This window comes from Anser anser (assembly GCF_964211835.1).
Source record: "Anser anser genome assembly, chromosome: 2".
In the NCBI taxonomy this organism is placed as follows: Eukaryota; Metazoa; Chordata; class Aves; order Anseriformes; family Anatidae; genus Anser; species Anser anser.
In genome coordinates, this window is record NC_139721.1 from 124,988,898 (window position 1) to 125,011,317 (window position 22,420).

Consider the following 22,420-nt stretch of genomic DNA (forward strand, 5'->3'; position numbering starts at 1 on the left):
TTTGCCTTTTATTGATTCAAAATAATTCTGTGTTTGCAAGGATTATTTCTGGTGTAGAAGCCTGATTAGAAGTATTTGTTGCTACAGCTAAAGTTCTCAGAATAGTAGTTTGTTAAAAATTTATTTACAATATTAATGTTGGAGGCTGTCTTTATGTTTCACAGTGCAAGCATCAGCAACAGGCATTGCTTTGACAGCTGTGGCAGATGGATTGCCTGGATTTGGATGGTGCAAAAGAAATGATGTTAGTTTACACAGACCTGCCTGAAAAGACATCTTTAATAATTGCACTCATAATGAGATTGATTTGGAAAAAAAAAATAGATAACAGCAAGCAGAGAACCATAGAGTATACTTAAACAGGTTCAGATGAAATCAACTTCCTAAAAATTCCCAAATAAGTAAAAAAAATCCTACTAAATTAATGGGGTATTCTACTTTTAAGTATTTCTGAAATGAAAATCTAACTTTTTCCATTTGTAGTTAGCATTTTGTAAAAAGTTTTTTGACTTACTGGAAATCAAGGATTTGTTGACATCAGTTTATATTTGCATACGGCTGTATGTGTGTGTGTATGTGCATAGGTAAATAAGAATATGATAAAAGATATTTCAGCAAAGAATTTTCAGAGTGGGGCAAAGTTGTCATAAAAGCAAGACTGGAAGTAAAAACCTACCTTACAAATAACACCCTTAGCGTTAGTTGTCTGCAGGTGAGTGAAAAATCAGTGTCCATTTCCTGTTCGCTGACAGTATCTCCTCCACCTCCCTTGGCTCTGGTGGAGTTTTGGTGCACAGCTCACAAACAAACAGCTAAATTTAGGCATCCAAATTTGGAGTTGAATCTTAATACAAATGTCTGTGAAATAAGTTCTGAGAGCCTTCATGTGGGACAAGGCAACCGCATCTGAACTGTAATGAACTTACAGATAAGAACATAGTAATATTTTGCTTTTTTTCATTTTCATTATAGTGATATCAAGTAATTATCAGACCTGTTTGGGACTTCTGATGCATTATCCACCTATTGGAGATGTTCATTCCCTTATCCTAAGAGCACTTTTCCTCCGAGATCCAAAGGTGAGAGGCTCACTTTGTAAACACGGGAAATAAATCTCTGTAATAGAATGTTGCAAATGCTATGATGTTAATTACAACCTACATTTTGGGGGCTAATCTATGGTTTCAAATTCTTTGACAAGCTGAAGGAAAGACTTGATAAACAAGAGTAGAATACAAGTTTTTTTACTCTTAAAAGGGTGCTGTCCTACTAGTTTGCTAAACTTCTCCAGGAGTTCAGCTAACTGCAGATGTTTATACTCCTTTGTTTGGTATTCTGCACAGACATCTTTCATTATAAAGTATACTTTTGAAACTAATATTTTATTTAATAACCTAGTAAGCTGTGTAGAAACTGTCATGCAATATCGTCTGTAAAATATTTTTCATGAGATTTCTGGAGATTAACCATTGTTAATCCTTATAGCACTACCTATGCCCAATATATAGTAGATACATGATGGTTTTCAATTAAAACTGAGAATCTGCTGTTACAATTTGAAAAGATTCACAGGAATAAAATGTACAAATATATAAATGTAATGTTTTTGATACACTCAACTATACTACAAAATATGTGAACTTCTTGATGATTTAGAATGGCATGTGTATATTAAGTGCACATTGGATATACACAATATAGTGGAAAAAATGTTTAAGGCAAAGCTGTACACAATAATCTTTCCAGTATTCAGATTTTTGGCAGATAGCAGAATTTGTGCTACCAGTTTTGAACTGTCTTTGAGCATGTCCCATTAGGAGGCTGCCAGCGTGAAGTCTGATTTCCCTCATCTCTTGAGGCAAGTCACCTTTGAAAGTGAAAAATTCATCACTTCTGCACTCTGACTGTCTTCTGCAAAATTTCATTCAATAACAATGTTTACACTTCTATGGATTAAGAAAAAAAATGTCTCTTTGTTTCTGTATCAGTTTTTTGCAGAAATCTGCTTTCTTTACAGCTGCTTTCTTTACAGCTGCTTTCTTCATTCCTCTCAGGCGCAAATATTTCTTTCATGACGAGAAGTAAAGTATATCATCTTTTCAGTGTGTAAGAGAGTTTGTAATGTTAGATCTGTAGAATTTTTCTTAAGATTCAGGCAGCAGAGTGTGAAATCAAGCTGCCCAGCATTTATTTATGTACTGTCTTAGCAAAACAAGACAGAACTATTTTTTTGAGGGAAGATACAGAGGGAGGGAAATTGTGCTGCGATATCAAACTAAATCCAATATGTAATCTGTTGTTTAGGAAAGGGGTATGTTAAAAGAAAAAATAATTACTAATCAGCTGTCTTCCAAAGCATCCTAGACAGTATACAAGTCATGCTACCAGCAGAAGGGGGCAAAAGCCATCAACTTCCCGTGAAAGAAGCTTGATCACTGTTCTGCTCCTCACTCTGTTGAATCAGACAGAGTGAAGACAGGCTCATAAGGCCTTGGTGTCCTATTAATTCAAATTCTCAGGTGTGCCTTGAACACCTTTCGGGAATAGTGGATGTGTCTTACCGTATCTTTCAGGTAGTTCTCCCTTCAGTCAGGTGAATGAGTACTTAAAGCTCTTTCATGCAAAGACTGCTAGTTGTTTTGGCAATTTAAATATGATTAATTATGATTGCTCCTCATTTCTGAGCTGTACTTACCTGCTTGGGAAATACTCTGAAGGTTAGAAAGCTAGGATTTCCAGAGAATCAAGAGCCCAAAGGGACTTCTAGCTCCTCTTGTTTTACGTTGGGTCTTTAGGTTGAGACTACATTAACAAGTCTGGACTTCCTTCAGTAAGGAAGTTAAACTTCTCTAAAAGATCTCTCTGAGAGAAAAAATACCTTCTGGTCAGAGAAAGAAGTACATCTCCAATGCTGTGACTTAAGTACCTGTTTTTTATCTTTCCCTAGATGTAATTTAAAATTTCACTTATGTGTCTTTAAGCATATGTTGGTTCAACCCCATGTATTTCTGAAATGAGAGTCTGCCTACTGTGGCTTGTTATTCTGTGTGGTGTAAGACCTACATATAAACAGTTTCAAAGTCTGTCAAAATTTTTCATTACAGAGAGAATGAAAGGTAAGACTCAACATGACATCATGGGTGCTCTAGGAGTCTAAAATCGGTACACAGATTATGTGCCAGTGTAAGTGGGAAAATTAGAATGCCTTTTTTTTTTTTTTTTGCTATCTGCATAAAGATAATTCAGTTTGCCTTTATTCCCTGAGCAGATAAAAGGAGATTGGAAGAAAAGACAAGGAGATTTTAGTCAGTAGTGTAACTTATAAGTGATGATTAGCAAATTCAGTGCTTAATGATTTTTCTTCCTCCTTTGATGTTTTCCTGTGCATTTCTCCATCACTAGCTTCCAGTTTCTAATGGGAAATTACATTTGGTTCAGTGCAACTTAGCTCTCTTGAGCCAGAGCTGAATTGTTCTGTATGGTGTTTCTTCCAAGATTCTGCTTGTTTTTTAATGTGTGAAGTTGGACAACTCTCATTCCTCTCTGTGGGAGATTGGTGCATGGTCCAGTGGCTTATTTCATTATTTGTTGAACACATCTAGTATGTTTAGTGTCGTTCCACATATCTGGGAGAGGCTCGCTCTCTGCGCTTTGGAGCTCTGAATCTCAGCTGGACAGGAACTGCAAAAACCCTGGGACAGTGGCAAACAGGAATTGCCTCTTAAAGTTTTGTTAGTATATGTTGTCTTCAGGATTATTTTTGCAGATAGTTAAATGCCAAATAATCTCACCAAGGAAAAGATGTAGGTATTTGGACTGAGAGGTTGGTGATATGAACATAAATACTGAAAGATTCTTGAGGAACAATTCTGTCATAAATTGTGAAGTAGTTAATATGGACCTGATACGGCCTGCCCATCCATAACTTCTGATTCTGGAGATAAATCAGAGTTTGCTCTTCTGGTGTCATCCATTATTTCTTCTTCTGTTTCCTTGCTCAGTCATAACATATCTTCTCCTTACTTATTTGCCTTGTAGCCTATCAGGAAAGCTAAACTTCGGCTTGATGAACCTACTGGTTTTTGGTTGCTGCGCTTCACTGCAGTCCTCACCAGAAGAGCTAAATGTCAAAAGAAAGCTCTACTTAAAAGATGGGGGGAATTTTTTTCTTACAGATAGACAAACACAATTTTTTGACCTTTTGTGGAATCAAACTTTAGTAGAAGCCTCTGCGTTATCCAGTAATAACTGTAATATGAAAGGTAATTTGGGCTTGTCATTAATCTAATGCTTGCAGCAACTCTTCTTTTGACTTAGAGGATCCTGGTTGGCAGTTGGGATGAGAGGACATTTTATATTCCACATCCCTGATATATTCCAGTGGCACTGAAGAGAAATACAGAGCTCAGTAATAGCTGAAAAAAAGTAAATGCACCTGTCTCTGAAGGGGGGCCTGAGAGATACTAATTTTATAGGCTTGAGTATGGATCAATGTAGAATAATTGAATTTAAGCCTTTTCTGCATTTGGCTAGCTCCAGTTCTCATGAAAATGTAGAATGAAAACCTCAAATCAGTGTTGTTGTCTTTGCATAGGGTAATATTGTTAACCTGCTTAGCAGAGTATTTGTTTCACATTTCTTTGAACAGATAATTACCTCAATTATTTATATGAAAGTTACTTCTATGCACTTACAGTCCTTCCGGATATAAAAGTAGAGCTTCTTATGAAAGAACGGGGTTTTGCAAGTATGTATATGTGAAATGAGAAAATGAAGCAAGGTTTTTTCTGTATATCCAAAAGCATTTACGGAAGGCGTGTCTCTGTGTGTTTAATATCCCACAAGTGGCCAATATCCTCCATTTTTTTAAAACCATTGAGCACTGTTAATTTTCAAAGCAAAGTCTGCAAAATTAAAAAGTAGAGATACAGAGATAGGGCAGTTGAAAAATATAAAGTGATTAAAAAACATAGTTCTAACTAGAGTTGTTCAAATAAAAAAAAAATTAAAAAACCCAATTAGAAACAAAAGTCATAGAAAATGTGAACATATTGTGTTCCTTAAATAACCAGATGTTCTTTCCTTCCTGAAGGCAGCCAGGGCTAGGAATAAAAGGTTTAAAACTATTGTTTTAAGTTAACTGTGAATTTTGCAAATCTGTTTTCACCCTTTAGCAAATAAAATTCTAATACAGCAACATAAGCAAAGTAATTTTCATCTTTGGGTGTTCTTATTTCTATGTTGTTCTGTGTTGAAGTGTTAACCTTATCACAATGACTTATTACAAAACCAAAGCTCTACATAGAATATTTCTGGTTTATGTTACATACTAAGAACCTGACAGTCATCCTTTGTCTGAAAGCTAACTGTATTCGTAATATTTTTGTAAAATATGTTAAGAGTTTAATTCTGTGAACACAGTGCTCATCATAAGCCACTGAGTTAAAGAAAGAAACAGGAAAGTGGCTGTACTTGGTCAATAGAAATAGAAGTTACTCATGCTAATAATATTCTCATTACTGCTGCTGATGTTTTTTCAATGTTGTATTTTAATATATTTGCTGACATTGAAAATGGTGGTATATATTTTGCAGAATGTTAAATTCTAACTAAATCCATGATGAAGCATACATGACATTTCAAGTAAGTCATATTAGTTCATCATGACTGAAATTACAGGGACTGCCAGAAAACTTGAGTAAAAATATATGGTCATGATCACTCATATAATGATTAGCTGTAGAAATTTGCATTCCAGCTTTTAACACTTTTCAAAATCTGAGCAATAAGTGACAAGGGGGAAACATATTACTGAAATTTTGAACTGAACTCTTTGTACATTTATTTTCGGCTGAATTTTCTTCTTAAGTAGCTGCCACCGTCTCTGAGTTTTCTCCAAGCTAGTTTCATATGACTGAAAGGCTGTTGAGTTTCACTTTCTTCTTCTTCAGATGGATCCTTTTCTCTACACTCATTAACTGAGGTGCTGCTGCAGAACTGCAACTGGCCTTTGAAAGCTGCCGTTATGTCAGTGTTGTTTGTTTCGCTGTTTGTGGCAGGAGAAAAGCAGGTTTGGGGTTGTTTTGTTTGTTTGTTAGCATTGTGTGTGCAATCTGGCATTAATTACCTTGCTTTAATGACCAGATTGCAGCCAATCAGAAGTAAGAATCTGGTAGTGTTTGGGCATTAGCAGCTCATTAATTTGTACCAACACAGGAAGGTACTGCATGGGGTGGTTAGTCCATTTTGTTAGAGTAGTACCAACAAGGGGGAGGGAGGGCTGAACAAATGTTTTCTTTTTCCTTTTTTCTTTTTTTTTTTCAATCGTGAAGACTGTGACTGATTTTTCAGGAGATTCACAGCTATACAATACGAGTTTTGGGTGCATGAAAAATGAATTTTGAGTAATGGATATCCCAAGGCAGTATGAGGTGGTGGTGTGAGTAAGGTCACCTGTGCTTCAAAGGAAGGTTGCCTTGACCAGGGCTATGACCGATAAAGAAAACACGTTCCAGAAAAGCTAAGTACATGTCTCTTAATCTGGGAGAAAAGTAAGAAAAAAAAAAAAAAAGGGAGAAAAATTAGGAGATACAAACAAACAAATGCATTTTCTATCAGTGATTCATTGGTACTACTTCATGAACTTCTGTTTCCTGTAATGTCTGAAAGTTTAAAATCTTGGATTTTTAATGCAATATACATAGATTTTAATGAATGAAAATGTGTCAGGATCTTCAAACTGACCTCCACTTTTACAGCCACATGAAATTCCTTGTAATGAATCAAAGTATTCTGATAGTCTTTCTTCTCAATTTGTAAATACAGTAAGGTCAGCTTTAATCTAAACACCTCTGTTTGAATAAACTGATGTTTTTTCTTTAACTGCACGCCAGGGTTTTTTATGTGGGCCTATACAACTGAAGAATTGCATATATTTTACATGTAAAAAACATGGTATTAATTTAATCTTTATCCTCTTATTCTTAAATTATTTTTTTTTTGCTTTCCAAGGAAATAGGCCATGATTTGTTTTAAAAATTACTGTTTTAAATTTAAGTTATTGTGTTTTGTTAATAGAACAACATATGACAGGCAGCTATGAGTTTAATGATAAATTACTTGGAATAACCATGTTGCCATAGTACCACATAAAAAGTGTACTGTGGATTAAAAACCCTCTTTGTTTTTGTATACACATTTCAAAACCTTCATTCCCAGTGTACCTATGTATTTTAAAATATAAAAAATGTTGTGTGATCAATACTCACAGTACAGTAACTTTCTCATCTATCCCAAAGTTAATTCCAACCTCCCCATGTAAGTTGACAGTGTAATCAACCTACCATGAGATAGTCACCGTCTTCAAAGTACCATGCCCATCGTATTTTCAGGAAGAATTCTTGGAAAGTAAGTGGTTGGTAAATCATATAGTCAAAACATTTCACATGAGAAATCCTTCAAAGCCCTCCTCATTTCACAGCATCATATATAACATAGTAGTCAACACTCTAAGGTGAAAGCTGATCTCATTCACTGCCAAAGACAGTGCTGGTTACGGTGTCGTGCCATCCCTTCAGTGTTGTATACAGAGGCCAGTTATCTGGTTAAGAGCCCACAAATATTATATCAATCCAACTTAAACAGCCATTGCACTTAAATTAATAGAAAATGGAGGAAAGTAATGCAAGCTAAAGCAAAAGTTTCCTCAAAACAATGACACGTCTCATAGTTGAGACAAAGCCATGTTGCACATAAGATGGTGCAGAAAAAAAAGTACTGGTCCCAGTTTCACGTAGGGCCAAGCGAATGCCACTGCAGCCCGCTTCTGGAAACGAGAACAGAGTTGGCAAGGAGGGCACGTTCGCTTAGTTCTCACTGCTGGTGGGAGCTGCAGGCCTGGAGGGCAGTGAGGAGCTGGTGGCATGGCTGGCAATTTCTGGACAGGTGGAGTGGTGCGTTCTCCTTCGGAGGGGAGAAGTACAGGCAAGTTAGAAACCATTAATTCTACTTTCAACTAGTATTCAAGTAAGTATGTAATAGGGCTGCATAGAACAGCAAGTAACATCCATTATTCAGTAAATTGTCAAGGCAAGTACTTGCTGATCAATCAACTGGACTGAGAGCTGCAAACATTAAAAAAAAATTGTTTGCATTTTTGAATCTTTTGCATATTTCATAGTTACACCTTTTTTTAAAGTGCCTTCCCTATTAATCCGCAACAGAAGTCATGAGGTGCTGTAGCATCATGTTCAGTTAGACGGGCAATTAGGGAAAATTTGGAAATAAGAAGAGAATTATCTCTGCTGATCAGCATTCCTGTTAATATTCACCGGGAATTCATGAGCTTAGTCATGTAATGGGCAAATGCTTTTGAGAGAGGATGGAAGAGAAAGTTCTTTTTGGAAGCTGAAACTTCAAATAGTTCTTTCTCTTTGAGCAAGGTGATATCCTGAGTAGCAAAGTAAAAGCAATGCTGATTGCATTTGATGTTAAAGCAAGAAACTGAAGCACTTCAGGCTCTTAATTACTCTAGCTACTAATAAAACTTACTGCATGTGCGTTTCTCGGGGCTGCTGCTTTCAAATGATTGGTTTACTTCTGTTTAAAAAGTCATCTGAAGCTACTGACCCTCTCCTAAAGAGTAATGATATTATCTATAAAATTACAGCAATAAAATGTGTTTAACAGTGTTAGAGTGAGGTGATTATGGTTCTTCTTGTGTGCAACCTGACAATTCAATTAATCACTTCTAGTATGCATGGTTGTTTATCAAAAGGAAGCACTTAAAACACTTAAAGCACTTTAATTCTACCTAATCAAAAGTTCTCTGTATCATAATTTATTTATTTGACTACAATTTGCAAAACACAAACTGTGAGTTATATAAAAATAGATTCGTAACTTTTCAATAATGTATGAAAGATTAGCTATTGAGTCATACCCAGCCTATTAGGATGTAATTTAAGTTCAGTTTCTTCTGATATAAGTATAGATATACTGCTGTGTATTGACATATTTTATAGTAAATATTAATGTATTAATTGTTTTATACAAAAGCTATTTGAGTAAGTCTGTATTGTAGCATTTTACTTCTAAAATAATAGGATACTTTCAAGAAAGCAATGAGAAAGATATAGTTTCTCCTTTGCTGTAAGGAAAATCAGGTTTGGAGAACTGAGGTAGGTTTCTTGGTTGTTTTTAATGTGCAGAGTGGTCAAAATGGCTCTGTGGTACCCTCGTTCCTGGAGTCGCATTACGAAGGGAGTTGCTTATCCCGCGGCATCAGGAGCTTAGCGTGTCTCTTCTGTGTTTTGGAGGAGAAGGCACCACCATCGTATTCCTTTTACCGTGTTGTGCACATGCAGCTCTTTGAAAGAGCCTTTTTCACTCCCCGGGGACGTTTTTCAAATTTTTACGTAGCACGTGACATGAAGAACATAATATAATCTGTTTCTTTTCCAGATAGCAGACGACCAAATCACCCCTAAACAATGTGTTTGTGTGGTTTGTTTGTTTTTTTCCTCTGGTATGTGAGATTTGTGTACAAGCATGTATCTGGAGCAGATGTAATACTGTGTGTTTATAAGGTTTCTATCAGGATAAGCCTAGGATAACTGCATTACCCACAAAGCCATCAGTGAGTTATACAGGTTGTCCAAAACGAGTGCCAATAAAACCATAATGTGGTAGCTTTTCTGTACATAAAGATGTCATATTTTAAATCTCATAATTTGGAACATTCCAGGGTTTAAAGCAAGGCTTGCTGTGTGTTCCCTTCAAAAGCCTGGATCTTTCCTCCACAACGTTGTAAAACTCCTGTTCCTCCCCGCGCAGGGCTGCAAGATGCCAGCGCATAAATCTGTCATGGGACAGGGCTGAGCGCTGTCAGATTTATACCTCACTATTTAGTTAATTTACTTCTTAAAACCAAGGGTTCTGCTGAAAAATAGATGACTAAATTAAGAGGCAGATTTAAAAGGTACTTAAGCAATTCTGTTTATACAAGATGGGGATTTTACGCAGGTTGTGAACTTGAGCATTGGCAGGTTGAAGTCTTTTTGTCTGGAATATCAATAAAAGCTGATGTGGGATGATTTGATCTACCCGTTAAAATGCAATAAGGTGTAAAATGATAAATGCAAAAAAAAAGGCTTTCCAGTCGCTTAGGACAAGGAGCCTAAATAGGCAACTAGAAATTTCTTTCCGTCAAGTCACTGAAGTATTTTTAAATCTCACTTGTCATTTTTTCATTTCTTTATCTCTTGTCATAGAATACCCATGTGAGAGAAAGCATGTGTGTGTGAAGTTAAAAACAGACCATAATGCACAGTATTTAAAATATCATCCTGGTATCTGAATTTTCTAGTTGCCAGGGGGATGAAGGGTTGTCATGTAACAAAACTGGAGCTAATTTATTTCAGCTTGATCAGAGTTGAGGGGTTTCTTCCTGCATTGACCCAATTAAGGGAATTTCTTTCCTTTTCAGTTCTTTCTGGGAATTTTTCTTCTTTCAGGCAAATAGTGCTCCCTAATTTTCTTTATAAACAACTAAATATGATAATTTTTCATGCTGTTATTGCATTGTAAATAACAAGTTCTGTGATTGAGACCCACAGCATCTTTCTGAAAAACGTAAACAGGAAGTATTATTCCCAGTTCGAGGATTATGGTGTTTCTGTGCCAAAGCCAGTATTAGTGTACGGATCTCCTGATTCATGTGATTAAAGGAACTTCTTTATTAGTTCGGTGCATTATACTTTCCATGCTGTTCTACTTTCATATGTACGGCTGATAGATGCAGACTGTCGACCTATGTTCAGGATAATATTTAACTATTGGCATTGAACCACTTTAAAGTTGGCCATTGCCCATCATGTCCTCTAATGCCTCACTGTTGTTTTTTGTTCTTTTTTTCTTTTTAATACGTATTTAACTCTCTGGTATGTAGGTGGATGCAACACCTTTTGTGCTTCAGCAGATTGCTTGTTCCACAGAATGTATAACTAAGGAGGAGGAAGATTAGAAGAAGAGTTTTGGTTTGGGAGTGGCATTTGCTTTGGGTGCTCTAGAGTTTGGGATGGGTTGCTTGGTTAGTATACAAAATAGTTTGGCATGTTTATGTAATGTTAAGCCATTGCTTGTACCGCATAAGCCTAGTCATAGAGTGGAGACAGATTCTTGGATAAATGACAAAAGGATAAAAAAAAAAAAAGGAAAGGTTAAATTCTCCCTGCAACTAGGTAGGCTATTAGGTAATCGTCAGTATGCAGTTTGTATTAATTATTTGTGTGTAATGGAAAAACTGCTGCAGAACTGAACAAACTGTATTGCTTATCCACATTAAGGCTGCTGTATTTCAACTGTTCCCAGTCCAAATTTCTGCTATGTTTTATCACCTTTATTGAAGAAATAAGTACAGGTGATCTAGAAAGAAAAGGTAAACCTTTGCAGACCTCCTCAGCATTACCGAATATAGGGTCATATGCTCCTCCAAATTTAATCAGAAACAAATGAAAAGAAACAAATATCATTCTAATACAGAAGTATTTTAGCCTGTATGAGAATTGTGAAAGATCTAATACTGTCCTGTCAGCTAAAGAGGGGGAAAAGAAGCAAACTGACTCTTAAAAATATTTCTTTAAATAAAAAAAAAAAATAAAAAAACCACTTCATCACCATCTTTCTTTTTTATATATAATTCAGTCTGTCCTTTGTTTTAGGCTTAAAATATTATTCATTTAGAAAAATGATATTTGGCAGCATATGTTTAATATGCTAAAAAAAATCTACTTAAAAAGAAAGTTCCGTTTGGCTCTAGTGAGACGATTATGTTAGCAAGACTATTGCTGTGTGCATGTGTAATTCACTGTGGCTGTTCTGTTTGTTTGTTGTTTTGTGTTTTTTTTTTCTCTGTTGCATTTAGTTATCTGGTTTCAGATACAATCTATTAAGTGGCGTATTTTTCAGTAGTTGAGGTTTCCCCACCTGTCTACCCTAAAACACCTGCAACATATGTTTGTGTAACCCTGCAAAGCTTTGTGTTTTGGGCCTCGAGGAATTCCCCCAGAGCTTTTTGCTTATAAACAGCTGAGCAATTCATTTCTCTAATGACGAGTGCTTTTCCCTTGGCATTGAGGCAATAGCATGTTCACTAAAATAAGTCTCATTTTTCATCAGACATACTGAATACCTTTTCTCGTTGTTGTCTCTTATTCTGAACCTTCATATTTTGTGCAAAATTAGATATATTTTTTTCTGTTAATATGCAAAAAAGGCGGGGAACACCTAGACAAAGAAGAAAAGAGTGTTGTGTAGGTTCCTCTGCTAGCACCTGCATGGAAACTTTTGCAAATAATGTGTGTTCAAACTGTTAAACATTACGTTACAGCAGCAGCGTGTTTTTCCTGATAGGCTGCAGAGCAATCTGCCTGTGACTTGTGTCCCACAAGCTCGCTTCGCTGTATCATAGCAGCTCCGTCGGTAATCTTACGCAGGATGTCTCTGGAGGCTGGGGAAGGAAGGATTTATACTGGAGAACTTAAGCGTACGGAGCACAGTCCTTAGCTGGTGGGAATTTTAAGAGTTTTTCAGCAGTTCGTGTAAGTTTAGGGAATTTCTGCTACATCTGATGCAATTCTGATCCCATCCTCAGTCCCCTCACCCAGGGAAAGAGCAGGTAACCTGTAACTGAGCTCCAGCCCTTTTCCAGTAAATCAAAGAAGAAAGTCCCCAAAACCCCCCTGCCAGCCCTGGGATTCAGAGTGCGTACATCGGGTTGTGACTTAGAGTAGAAGAGGGATGACGGGGGCTCATACTTTATGGATGTTTTGAACAGTGCAGTCAACCTGTAAATGGGGTAGTGATGGGCTTCTGTCTTCTAAAATTAGAAAGGGCTCAGAATCAGAAGTAGCTAAGAGATACCTGAAACAACTTAAGATACCTCTGTGGCTAATCCTTAAGAGACATACACAATTTAAAAAATAATAAAAATAATTTTTAAAGTCCAAAATCACACCTGTCTCTACATGTGCTTCCATAGCTGTATTTAGTATGTTGTCCTTCTGAAAGTGTAAATTTGGCAGTTTTCACCAGTTTGAGCACACTTTAGGTAGAAGTGTAAGAACAGAAGAATTGTAAAACCAGAAGACTGCTGCTAAAAATGGTTGTGGAGAAGAAGGATTTTTAGTACTGGCACAGGCAGCTTTTCTCTAGGATTTCTGCACTCTGTTTCCCTAGAAGGGAAAACAAAGTAAATGTCTTAATCTGTTTAATACCCTACACAATTTCTTAGGGAGATTCAACAAATTACTATTTTGAAGGGTTGATTTTGCTGTCATTTTAACAAGATTTTCCACTTAAGAAAAAACATTTCATCTGAGGTACTAGTCAAAATACTTATATAATTTGAAAAAAATAAGAAAAAAAAAACCTTTACTAGCCTAAGTAGATAAAAATATAAAGAGGATCATTCTAAATTGCACTGTTTAGGAGAAAATGTGGCTACTGTGAATATTTTAGACAACAAAGCTATATTTTGCTGTAAATAAATTTGTTTAATCTTCTGTTCTAATACATGGCATCTAACATACAGGATGGATCAAACTGCACACTTAGACAGGGGAATTAGTTTAAAATACATACGGTGATGTAACTGTAGGTTTTCCTTTCTGCTTCTTATATCCAAATTACTGAAATACTTAAAATTAATGTAAGATTTAAAGGATGTTATCATAACAATATAACTCATAGACCATAGTTTTTGCTGCCTGAAGTGCTGTTTTCCAGAAGTATTTAACATTTCTGTGGTAAAGTTGCACAGATATTTTTCTGCTAACGTATGTCAGGGGTTGTTTTGTTTTGTTTTGTTTTGTTTTAAGTAACGGACTTTCTTTGAAGGGTATCTTTGTAGTGTTACAAAAGGATTTGTAGCAGTAACCCTTGGTATTTACTATCGTGCATTCCTAATGTTGTTTTTCCAACATTATTTTTTCTGAGGGCTTTTTTTTCACTGTATGTAATACTACTTTACACTGTTTCTTCCTTTGATACCCTTAAACCACACAGGAATTTAAATAGGCCCCTGTGAAAGTAATGCCTGAGCCTCATTCATATGTTCGAGTTAGATCATTATTACTGTTAAAGGCTTTAAGTGCTTAGATAGCAGATCAGCCTTTCGTGTCTTGAATTGCATGTCATTTCTGCATAAATATGTTTCAAGAAACTGTTCCACATGATCTTTTCCTTTTTCTTCCTTTTCTATTTTTTTTTACAGAAGCAAAGTGTAATAATCTTTTTTCATTTCATTGGGACGTGGAACAGAAATTCCATTGTTTTTGCCAAGTTTAAAATACATACAGTTATTGGAAACAGACTGCAAAACCAAGTAGCAAAGTGAGTTTTTCAAAAGGGGCTGCCCTTTGAATTAGAAGTGCCAGCTATTTTAACCATCTCTTATCTTCCACCTGATGGAAATGGACATCAAGTCACATGAAGAAAAGTTATTTAATTCATGGGAGAAAAGTTACACTGTTTGATTGCTTGCAGAGTAGTCACAGAACCATCAGTTATCCTCATCACGTCAGTTTGGATTTGATTATCATAGAAATGCATTGAATTACCAAACTAGAGCAATAGTAACTAAAGCTGATTCATTGTTATTGCTGTCAGTTGATGAGGACTGACTTACAAGCCATGAATGGGTAGAGTTATGCAAATATTGTTTTTATAACAAGAGAAGAAAAATGTACAGCGGCCATTACAATGTGGGTGGTAGAATAGACGAGAATTTTTTTAATGCTTGTCTAATAGCTTTTAGTTGTTGTTTCATTTTTTAATGAACATCACAAACAGGATATATTTTTAAAATGTTTAATGTGTTTCCAAAAAAAGGAAATGAGGCATATCATACAAGATTAAGTCTGACTGCATGAAACGATCTGGAAATTCCCAGCTTTACATTTGACCCCAGAAATTTTGATACCTGCCTTTTGATACCTACCACCTCCTTAAGTCTTCCTCTCTCCTGTTGTACACATGCAATAGTTTGGTCGTTAAAATGCAACTCCTATACCTCCTCCAAAAATAAGAAGGTTTTCAAGGAAAGAGCGTTATCTGCAGTTACATGGAAAATGAGTTCAGTAAAACTATATTTGCTATTAACAGGATTTCAGAAGGCAGATCAGAATATAAGGCAACAGCCTACAAATTAACCAACCTTTGAAGCAAATACCTATAAAGTATTTTGATCTGTTTTGTGCAGTGTATCTGATCATTACACTGAAATGTATCATTTTGTTTTTTCTTACACTAGAAATGCTTTACTTTAAACCATTTCTCCTCAAATTCATGTTTATATATATAAGGCATTCTCTGTAGCTCTCTGCTATTTTAGATTAAGCCATATGCACTTTTTTACTTCAAATTAAAAAAAAAAAAAGTTTTCAGATAGTGCCCTTCAGGTTGCATTAATTCAATCAAAATTCTTTATGTAGTACTGTGCTCTGTGCCTCATCACTATTCAGCAGAATATCAGCTTCAGAAAAGATGACTTCAGAGCTATTGGAGGCAGTGGGCTTCAATGAAATACTTTCATTTTTGCAGAGGTGGAAACTAACAAATAGCTTCTGGTTTCGGTATTAATTATAAAAATTTTGTTACAGGAGAACAGCGCTGTTTGTGGCTTCCGTACTGAGCAGGGGAAGGTCAGAGAAACAGGCTCCGTGTGCCATCTAGTGGCTCTCGATAGCTTTCTTGGCTTAGCCCACAATTAAGCTTCTAATGCGCTCATTGCAATATGCAAGCTCTGGTTTGTCCTTAGTACTATCATTTTGTTTAAAACCATGTCATTTTACCTTGGCAATGGGAAAATTCTGTACCAGGGCTAAAGGAGGAAATGAGATCGGTGTCTGAACTTTGCCAGATTTTACTGATTTCGTTAGAAGCGGTCTCACGGCAGCCAGCGATGCCCTCCCTGTGTGAAAAAACACTGATTTCTCTAAGCCTGAAGAGCTAACTGGTAACATTTGGTGTTATTTTTAAGTATCTTAAGATTGCATTTTTATGTAACTACCATTACTGCCCTCAGAAACCAGGATCCTGGGAAAATAAATTACTCTTTATATTTTTAATCTTCATTAATAAACATACTTCTTGTGTCTGCTTTAAATCTGTCAGAAAAATCCTGAATCCTGTACAGTGTTCTTTTTTTTTTTTTAAGTTAAGGTAATGGGTTTTTTTTGTTTTTTTTTTTTAATAGAAAAATCCAAGACCAGTGACTCACCAGTTCCAACAAAATTTAGATTATTACAAAGCACGTGGAGCAGACTTGATGAATAAAACCCGGTAAGCTATTTCTGAAGATGTTTTCACTGAACTAATATCTTACATAAATAAAATGTTCCATAAGTCACTTTTATCCCAAAAAAGAATTACATAAATAGTGTTAGAAGCACGTGTGCTTAGTTCATGAAATTTATTTTGAATCTTTACCTTACTATTACCTGAAAAATGGAGGTTTCACAGACAGTGCTTTGGTCAAATCACTGGCTTTTTTTTTTAAGACTAAGAGGATTCATACACAGTGAAGTGTATACTAAAAGCAGGGGGTAAAACATTGATGTGAGTTCTGCAGCTGAGATACTTCCAGTAGCACATCTAGTTGCACTACAATTGCGTTACATACCAATGTAACACAAGCTGTGTAAGTTAAATTAATGTAAATCCAGTTTGAAGGAATTTTTACTAAACCTTTTTGCAACATTCCTTCCTCATTTTTTTTTTAGAAATGGCTTGTATCAATATGACTTTATCTGTTGATATGTGGTCTAGTGGTGCCTGTGCCCTGGCAGGATGGCCGGTGCTGATGGCAGGTGGCTGTTGCCTCCTCTTGGTTGTCAAAAGCTGTTGTGTTTATTTAATTTTTTTAAATGGTCTCAAGACTTGCCCCAGATTAAAAAACAATAATAATTTGGAAATGCCAGAATAATTATTTCAAGGATTTTGGGTGGAAACAAGTCATAAAGCCCAAACAGGAATGACACCTGTTGAAAACTTAAATTCTAAGGACACAAATAGCCACTAAATCTGTGAATTCACTGCACACAGGAGAAATTGTTTAGAATAGTTCAGACAGGGGAGTAACTCAAGAGAAATTTGTCTCAGCGCAGGACCATTTAGAGTAGGTCAGACATGGTAAATCTGGTTAAGATTAGAGAAGAACTAGAGATCTATACTAGAGAAAGAATTGGAGGATGTAACATCAGGAAATGTTTCTGCAGTGAGCAGAGAGATGGATTAGACAAGCTAACAGATCATTTTCCTCTTTAATTCCACAGACTCAATAATATATTTAAAATATCTTTAAAACTCTCTAACATGTATTGCTTCTATCTAAAATATCTTCACAAATCTCTGACATGTATTGCTTATTTTATCACATACAAAATTTTTTAATCTGTCATACTCATAAATTTATCTCTCATCTCTCATAATGGCTACTTACTGAAGAGATAAATGCCTTTGCATAAGGCTTGCTTAAAACAAAACATTTTTATCTTAGCAGAAAACTGCAGAGATTGAATCATCTTCCCACTGCTAGTTTAAAAATACACCATTCATAGTCAAGGTCAATGATGCTTATTGTGATGAAACAAAATTGTTTGCTTCATAAACGGAATTCACATCTCCTTGATATTCATATTTTTAAACTGATGCCTTACTTTTAAATGCATCTGCTGATAACTGTACAACATAATCAATCAGCATTTTTCTTGTAATTGTTGTGTATGTCTGATACATTTAGATGGCTAAAATGCAGACATTGATCCATGTTTAATGGCTGTAATCATCCTTTGTGTTAATATATCAGACATTTAAACAGTAAGAAATAGATACATTGTTCTTATTTTCCTGAACTTCAGCTTTTTTCATGCCTTCTCCAGAGATCTAACACCTTGCTATTGTTCATTTTCTGAAGCTGCAATACAGCGAAATCACACAGTGGATTGTACTTACAGATACTTTTGTTAAGACCGCCTCTTGACAAAAAATGTAGATAACATCATTACTTATTTTTCATGTATGTATATGTGTTCTGAGTTGATCATAAGCAGTCAGTTCAGAGCCAAGACTTACAGAGGTACTAGGAACTGCAATAACTATCCTTTCTAATTCTCAATTATAAAACATTATTGCATATTGTTGTTGAAAGCATTTTTCGAATTCGTGTTTTGAACACAATGGCTTAGAGAAGATTTTTGGTGTTTGTTGTTTCTGTTTAGTACAGTATCTCAAGAACTCTCTTTCCAACCATCCAAAAATACAAATAATCTGACTTTTGGTCTACATATATGTCAAAGCAGCAAGTTACGCAGTGTAGAAGAAGAAAACCGATTCATTAGACAAACATACAGTTGAAAAAAAGCAACAAGCTGGTGGACACAAATACACAAACAGATGAACCTTAAAGTTTCCGTGATCTCAACATTATATTCTATTCTGTTTGCTTCTTTACAAAAGCTTTGTCTCGAGCATCTGTGGACCATCAGGATTTGACTGATGCAGTTAACTCAAACCATCCAGTGACTTTGTTGCTTATGTACTCTCCAAGAAAAAGCTCTGCTTCCAGTAAATACTATTTTTTTGTGCGAAGTCAAGCTTTTTTTTAGCTTATTGTCAAGGCTCCAAACTTTGAGGCAACACAAACCTAGGACTCAGTGTGCAAGCCATTATCTTTTTTGTAAGGTGATGGTTCAGGCGAGTGAGGATACATAGTACCCCAGTCCTGGGAATTAGTCCTGGTGGACCAAGGAGAAAACATATGCCAAATACACTTATGTTCATGTTCTGAATCTCAACAAATTATTACTGATGTGGCCCTGAAATCAGTGAGGGAGTTAGATTCATTGCAGATTATTGATATCTGCTTGATATCTGCTAAGGCAGCATTTCATATTTCTTCTTCCACCTTTAAAGCTACAATCTATGTGTTCTTTATGGAATGGAGAAATCATTAAACAAAAGGCTCTGTGCTGATTCTTCTGAGGCCACATATATATGATGGAATCAAGAAAAACCTCTTTTTTTTTTTGCCTTAAGTGCCTCTGCATACCCTGGGGAACTGATTAATAACCAAATCTGCCAAATAGTAGCAGAGTAAATTTTAATAATAATAAATATTATATCATGTCCCCTTCTTAAAATCATTAGGACTATTTAATTTGCTTTTGAAACCATTTGGGTCCCCTACAGGGGCATTTTATAAACCTGCAATTACTCTTTTTGTAGTTACTTTGTCTGTTACTCTGAGGTGACTACAGAAAGACTTCTTGCAATATTGGTGGCAATTAATAAAATGGGGAGCTGTGGAAACGTCCTGTAGTCAATATTCAGCAATCATTCTCCACACTGCTGCTCTTTCAGAAATACATGATGTGCTCTCTTTCTTCATCACCAGTCTGTGGCAGGAGAGCCCTATCTCATGAGTCTGCAAGCTCACATACTTTCTTCTGCTTTCTCTCATTTTAATCTTATCTATCCTTCATCTAAACAACTGTTGTTATTTTCTGGTTATGTTCTATACACATGTATGTGTTCATATTGTGTATTTGAAAAAATACATACATATGGAGCCAGGAAAATGATATGAACGCTAACATCAAAATTACTTTTTCAGGCGCGTGCACAAGTTACAGGTCACCTATATTAATTTGTTTGTAATTCATTTTTTACTCCAAAACATTGTGAAACTATTTTCCCCAGTAAGATGATTGTATTGTTTTTAGTTAAATATATTTCTTCAAATTTTTTAAACACAGCTATTTATATCACTGATGTGTAGATCAGTAAAATAAAACATCAGGAGTGGAAAGGTCTCTGTGATTGTGATAGATTTCTGTGCAGGGTATTTCAAGCATTAATTACATAAAACGGGAAAATATTGCATGAGCAAATGGGAATGGCTTTGCTGATCTCTGGGTTATGTGAACACTTACACTGGGAATTAGAAGCTGCTTTGCCTCTTTATTTTAAACAGATTAAATGGTTTGGTAATTTTCTCATTCTTAACGTTGCATGTAACTGAAGTGAATTAAATATCCACTGTAGTTAAAAATAAAAGGTAACAGTGATAAGAATCATGACCCAGTATATGTGTTATATCCTGAAGCCATTCTTCAGCCAAAATCACTTTTGAAATCAGGATTCCCTTTACAAAGCACTTGGCTTGAAATGACTAGTTTGAGCAGAGGGTGAAATAAGAGCAAAAGACATGTAGCTTTTCCGACTTAAAATCAGAGTCTGGTGGTAGTTTTATTTGTTAAAAGAAATGTTTGTGTTTGAGTTATTCTAAACATTTAAGAGAATTTAATCTAACAGAATAAATGTTAAAGTAGTCTTGGAATAAGAAGTGCAGAAAGTCGAAGTTTTCTTATGTTTCTGACACTTCAGAGCATGGATAGCTTCTTGACACTTTTTTTTGTTTAAGAAGGCAATTTAAGAAAAGTGGTGCAAAATTCTTTGTTTAGGTTTAGTTTGCATTTTTCAGGAAGAAAGGACCAAAAGACTTTGACCACTACTGGTTAGGAAAAACCTGCACCATGTTATCCCTGTGGCTCCTGGGTATGTTCCAGTGTGACTGTGATAAAATATGTTCTTTGTATTGCTCAACTCTTGTTTTTTTTTTCCCATTTTGAAAAACAATGCATGTATGCATTGCTGTGTCTGTCAAAGCGGTTGGCAAGGATGTGATGATTTCTCTTTTCCTCTTTCCAGTGCCAGTGCTAAGGCTGCCCCACTGAACATCAACAAAGTCTCCAACAGCTTGCTGAATTTTGGACGAAAGCTGATCGCTCCAGCTATGGCTTCAGGTAGTGCTGTGGGCCCTCCAGCCAGTGGGGGCAGCTTTCCTCCACCTGCAGTGCCCATCCGCAGCGCAGCAGAAGCCCCCCAGTACCACCACCACCACCAGCACCATCAGCACCACCACCACCACCAGGCGCAGCAGCAGAGAATGATGAAATCCGAAAGCATGCCAGTTCAGCTGGGCAAAGGTAATGCTGAAAAGCGTGGCGATGCCACCACAGGAGGAAGCATTGTCACGTGCCTCAAGGACTGAAGAAAGTCCTTTTATTGATTTTCGATCGATGGGTTCACATCTGGAGGAAACAAAAAACAGGATTTTGTTAAGCAGGATGTTTGCAATGTAATGTAGAATTAGACGTTACGTCAGAAATGCACAGATACTATAGGAAGTTTTGAACCTTTGAAAAAATATTAACATATTACATGAAACATACGAGCAAACTTCAGTGTTGCCGTAGACATTATCTATCTTGCTATACGTTAATTTTGCAGTCTTTTAAATGCAATGTTTTTTTAACTGTAAGACTAATTTCATGTAGGTATTTTTTCAGGTTATTGGCACAAATCCCATGCATAACAATTTTAGCCAAATATGACTGCAGGATGTTAGATCAATTACAGAGTAATTCTTAATAAACAAAATCTTATTCCCTTTAGAATGTGTGGAGCTTACTTGAGAAGTTATTTGAACAATGACATATATTTGCCTTATAATAATTCGTGATGGCCCTCTGCACTTTTTCTATTTAATAAATACTTTTCCTGGAGCCTTTTTTTTAATATTTTTGAAGGACAGTTTATTCGAACAACAAAGTCAATGAGCTCAGTTTTGGTAGTTGTTCCTTATGCTCTGCTAGACTCAAAACATATTTCTGCTTTTCATCTTCAAACTGCCTATGGCAGTAGTTTGCAAGGAGTATGCAGAGCAATACTGTATCTGCTGCTTCTAGCAACTCTTCCCATGTAATGGTTGTGTGAGGGCTGGTCAAGGTGCTGGTTGCACTGAAAAATTGCATAGTATTACATAATGTTTTTCACAAGATTTGAAAGCCTAAGAGAAAGGAAATGACACTTCCATAGCTCAGATCGATGGTTCTTTCTCTGTCCCATGGCACCCTTGTGGTCCAGACTTAGTCCTTGCATGACACACTGCTTCCCCAGGAGATACTGCGTGAGCAGAATTCAGGGGTACAGCTGTTCTCACGAAGCAGAGAGATGCAGGTAATTCTGTAAGGGCCGCTACAGCTGCTTGGCAAAATCCAGATTTGTAGCTTCTCTCAGAATCCTAGAACCTCCAAAATGGCTCCAGCAAGGGTTTTACAGTCCCCAAGGCAGTGCAAATGTGAAACTGAAATGCAGTAATTTCTTGCCGTACAGTGGCGTCATTTGGTTTTTATTTACAACTTTTGTGTACACTCCTGTTTGAATCCTTGATGCAGATCCTGCTTAAGTCAATGGAACTAAAATTAGGTCTAGAAGGAAGTTATTTCCACAGTTTTGAACAGGTTCTTTTATTTGCTTTTTTAAAAAAGTTCCATAATTCCATTGTCACATGCCTGAT

The 22,420-nt window shown here is 36.1% G+C and overlaps 1 protein-coding gene across 6 annotated transcripts in view; it reads left to right on the forward strand.

Moving 5' to 3' along the window:
- Window positions 1-22,420, forward strand: part of TBC1D5 (TBC1 domain family member 5) — a 320,497-nt gene that overhangs the window by 245,522 nt on the left and 52,555 nt on the right. For all 6 annotated transcript variants that reach the window (XM_083824309.1, XM_083824307.1, XM_083824305.1 and 3 more), the window contains 3 exons: window positions 973-1,079; window positions 16,256-16,341; window positions 20,770-21,047. In XM_083824309.1, coding sequence (XP_083680435.1) covers window positions 973-1,079; window positions 16,256-16,341; window positions 20,770-21,047 — 471 coding nt within the window. The remainder of the gene's footprint in view (window positions 1-972; window positions 1,080-16,255; window positions 16,342-20,769; window positions 21,048-22,420) is intronic.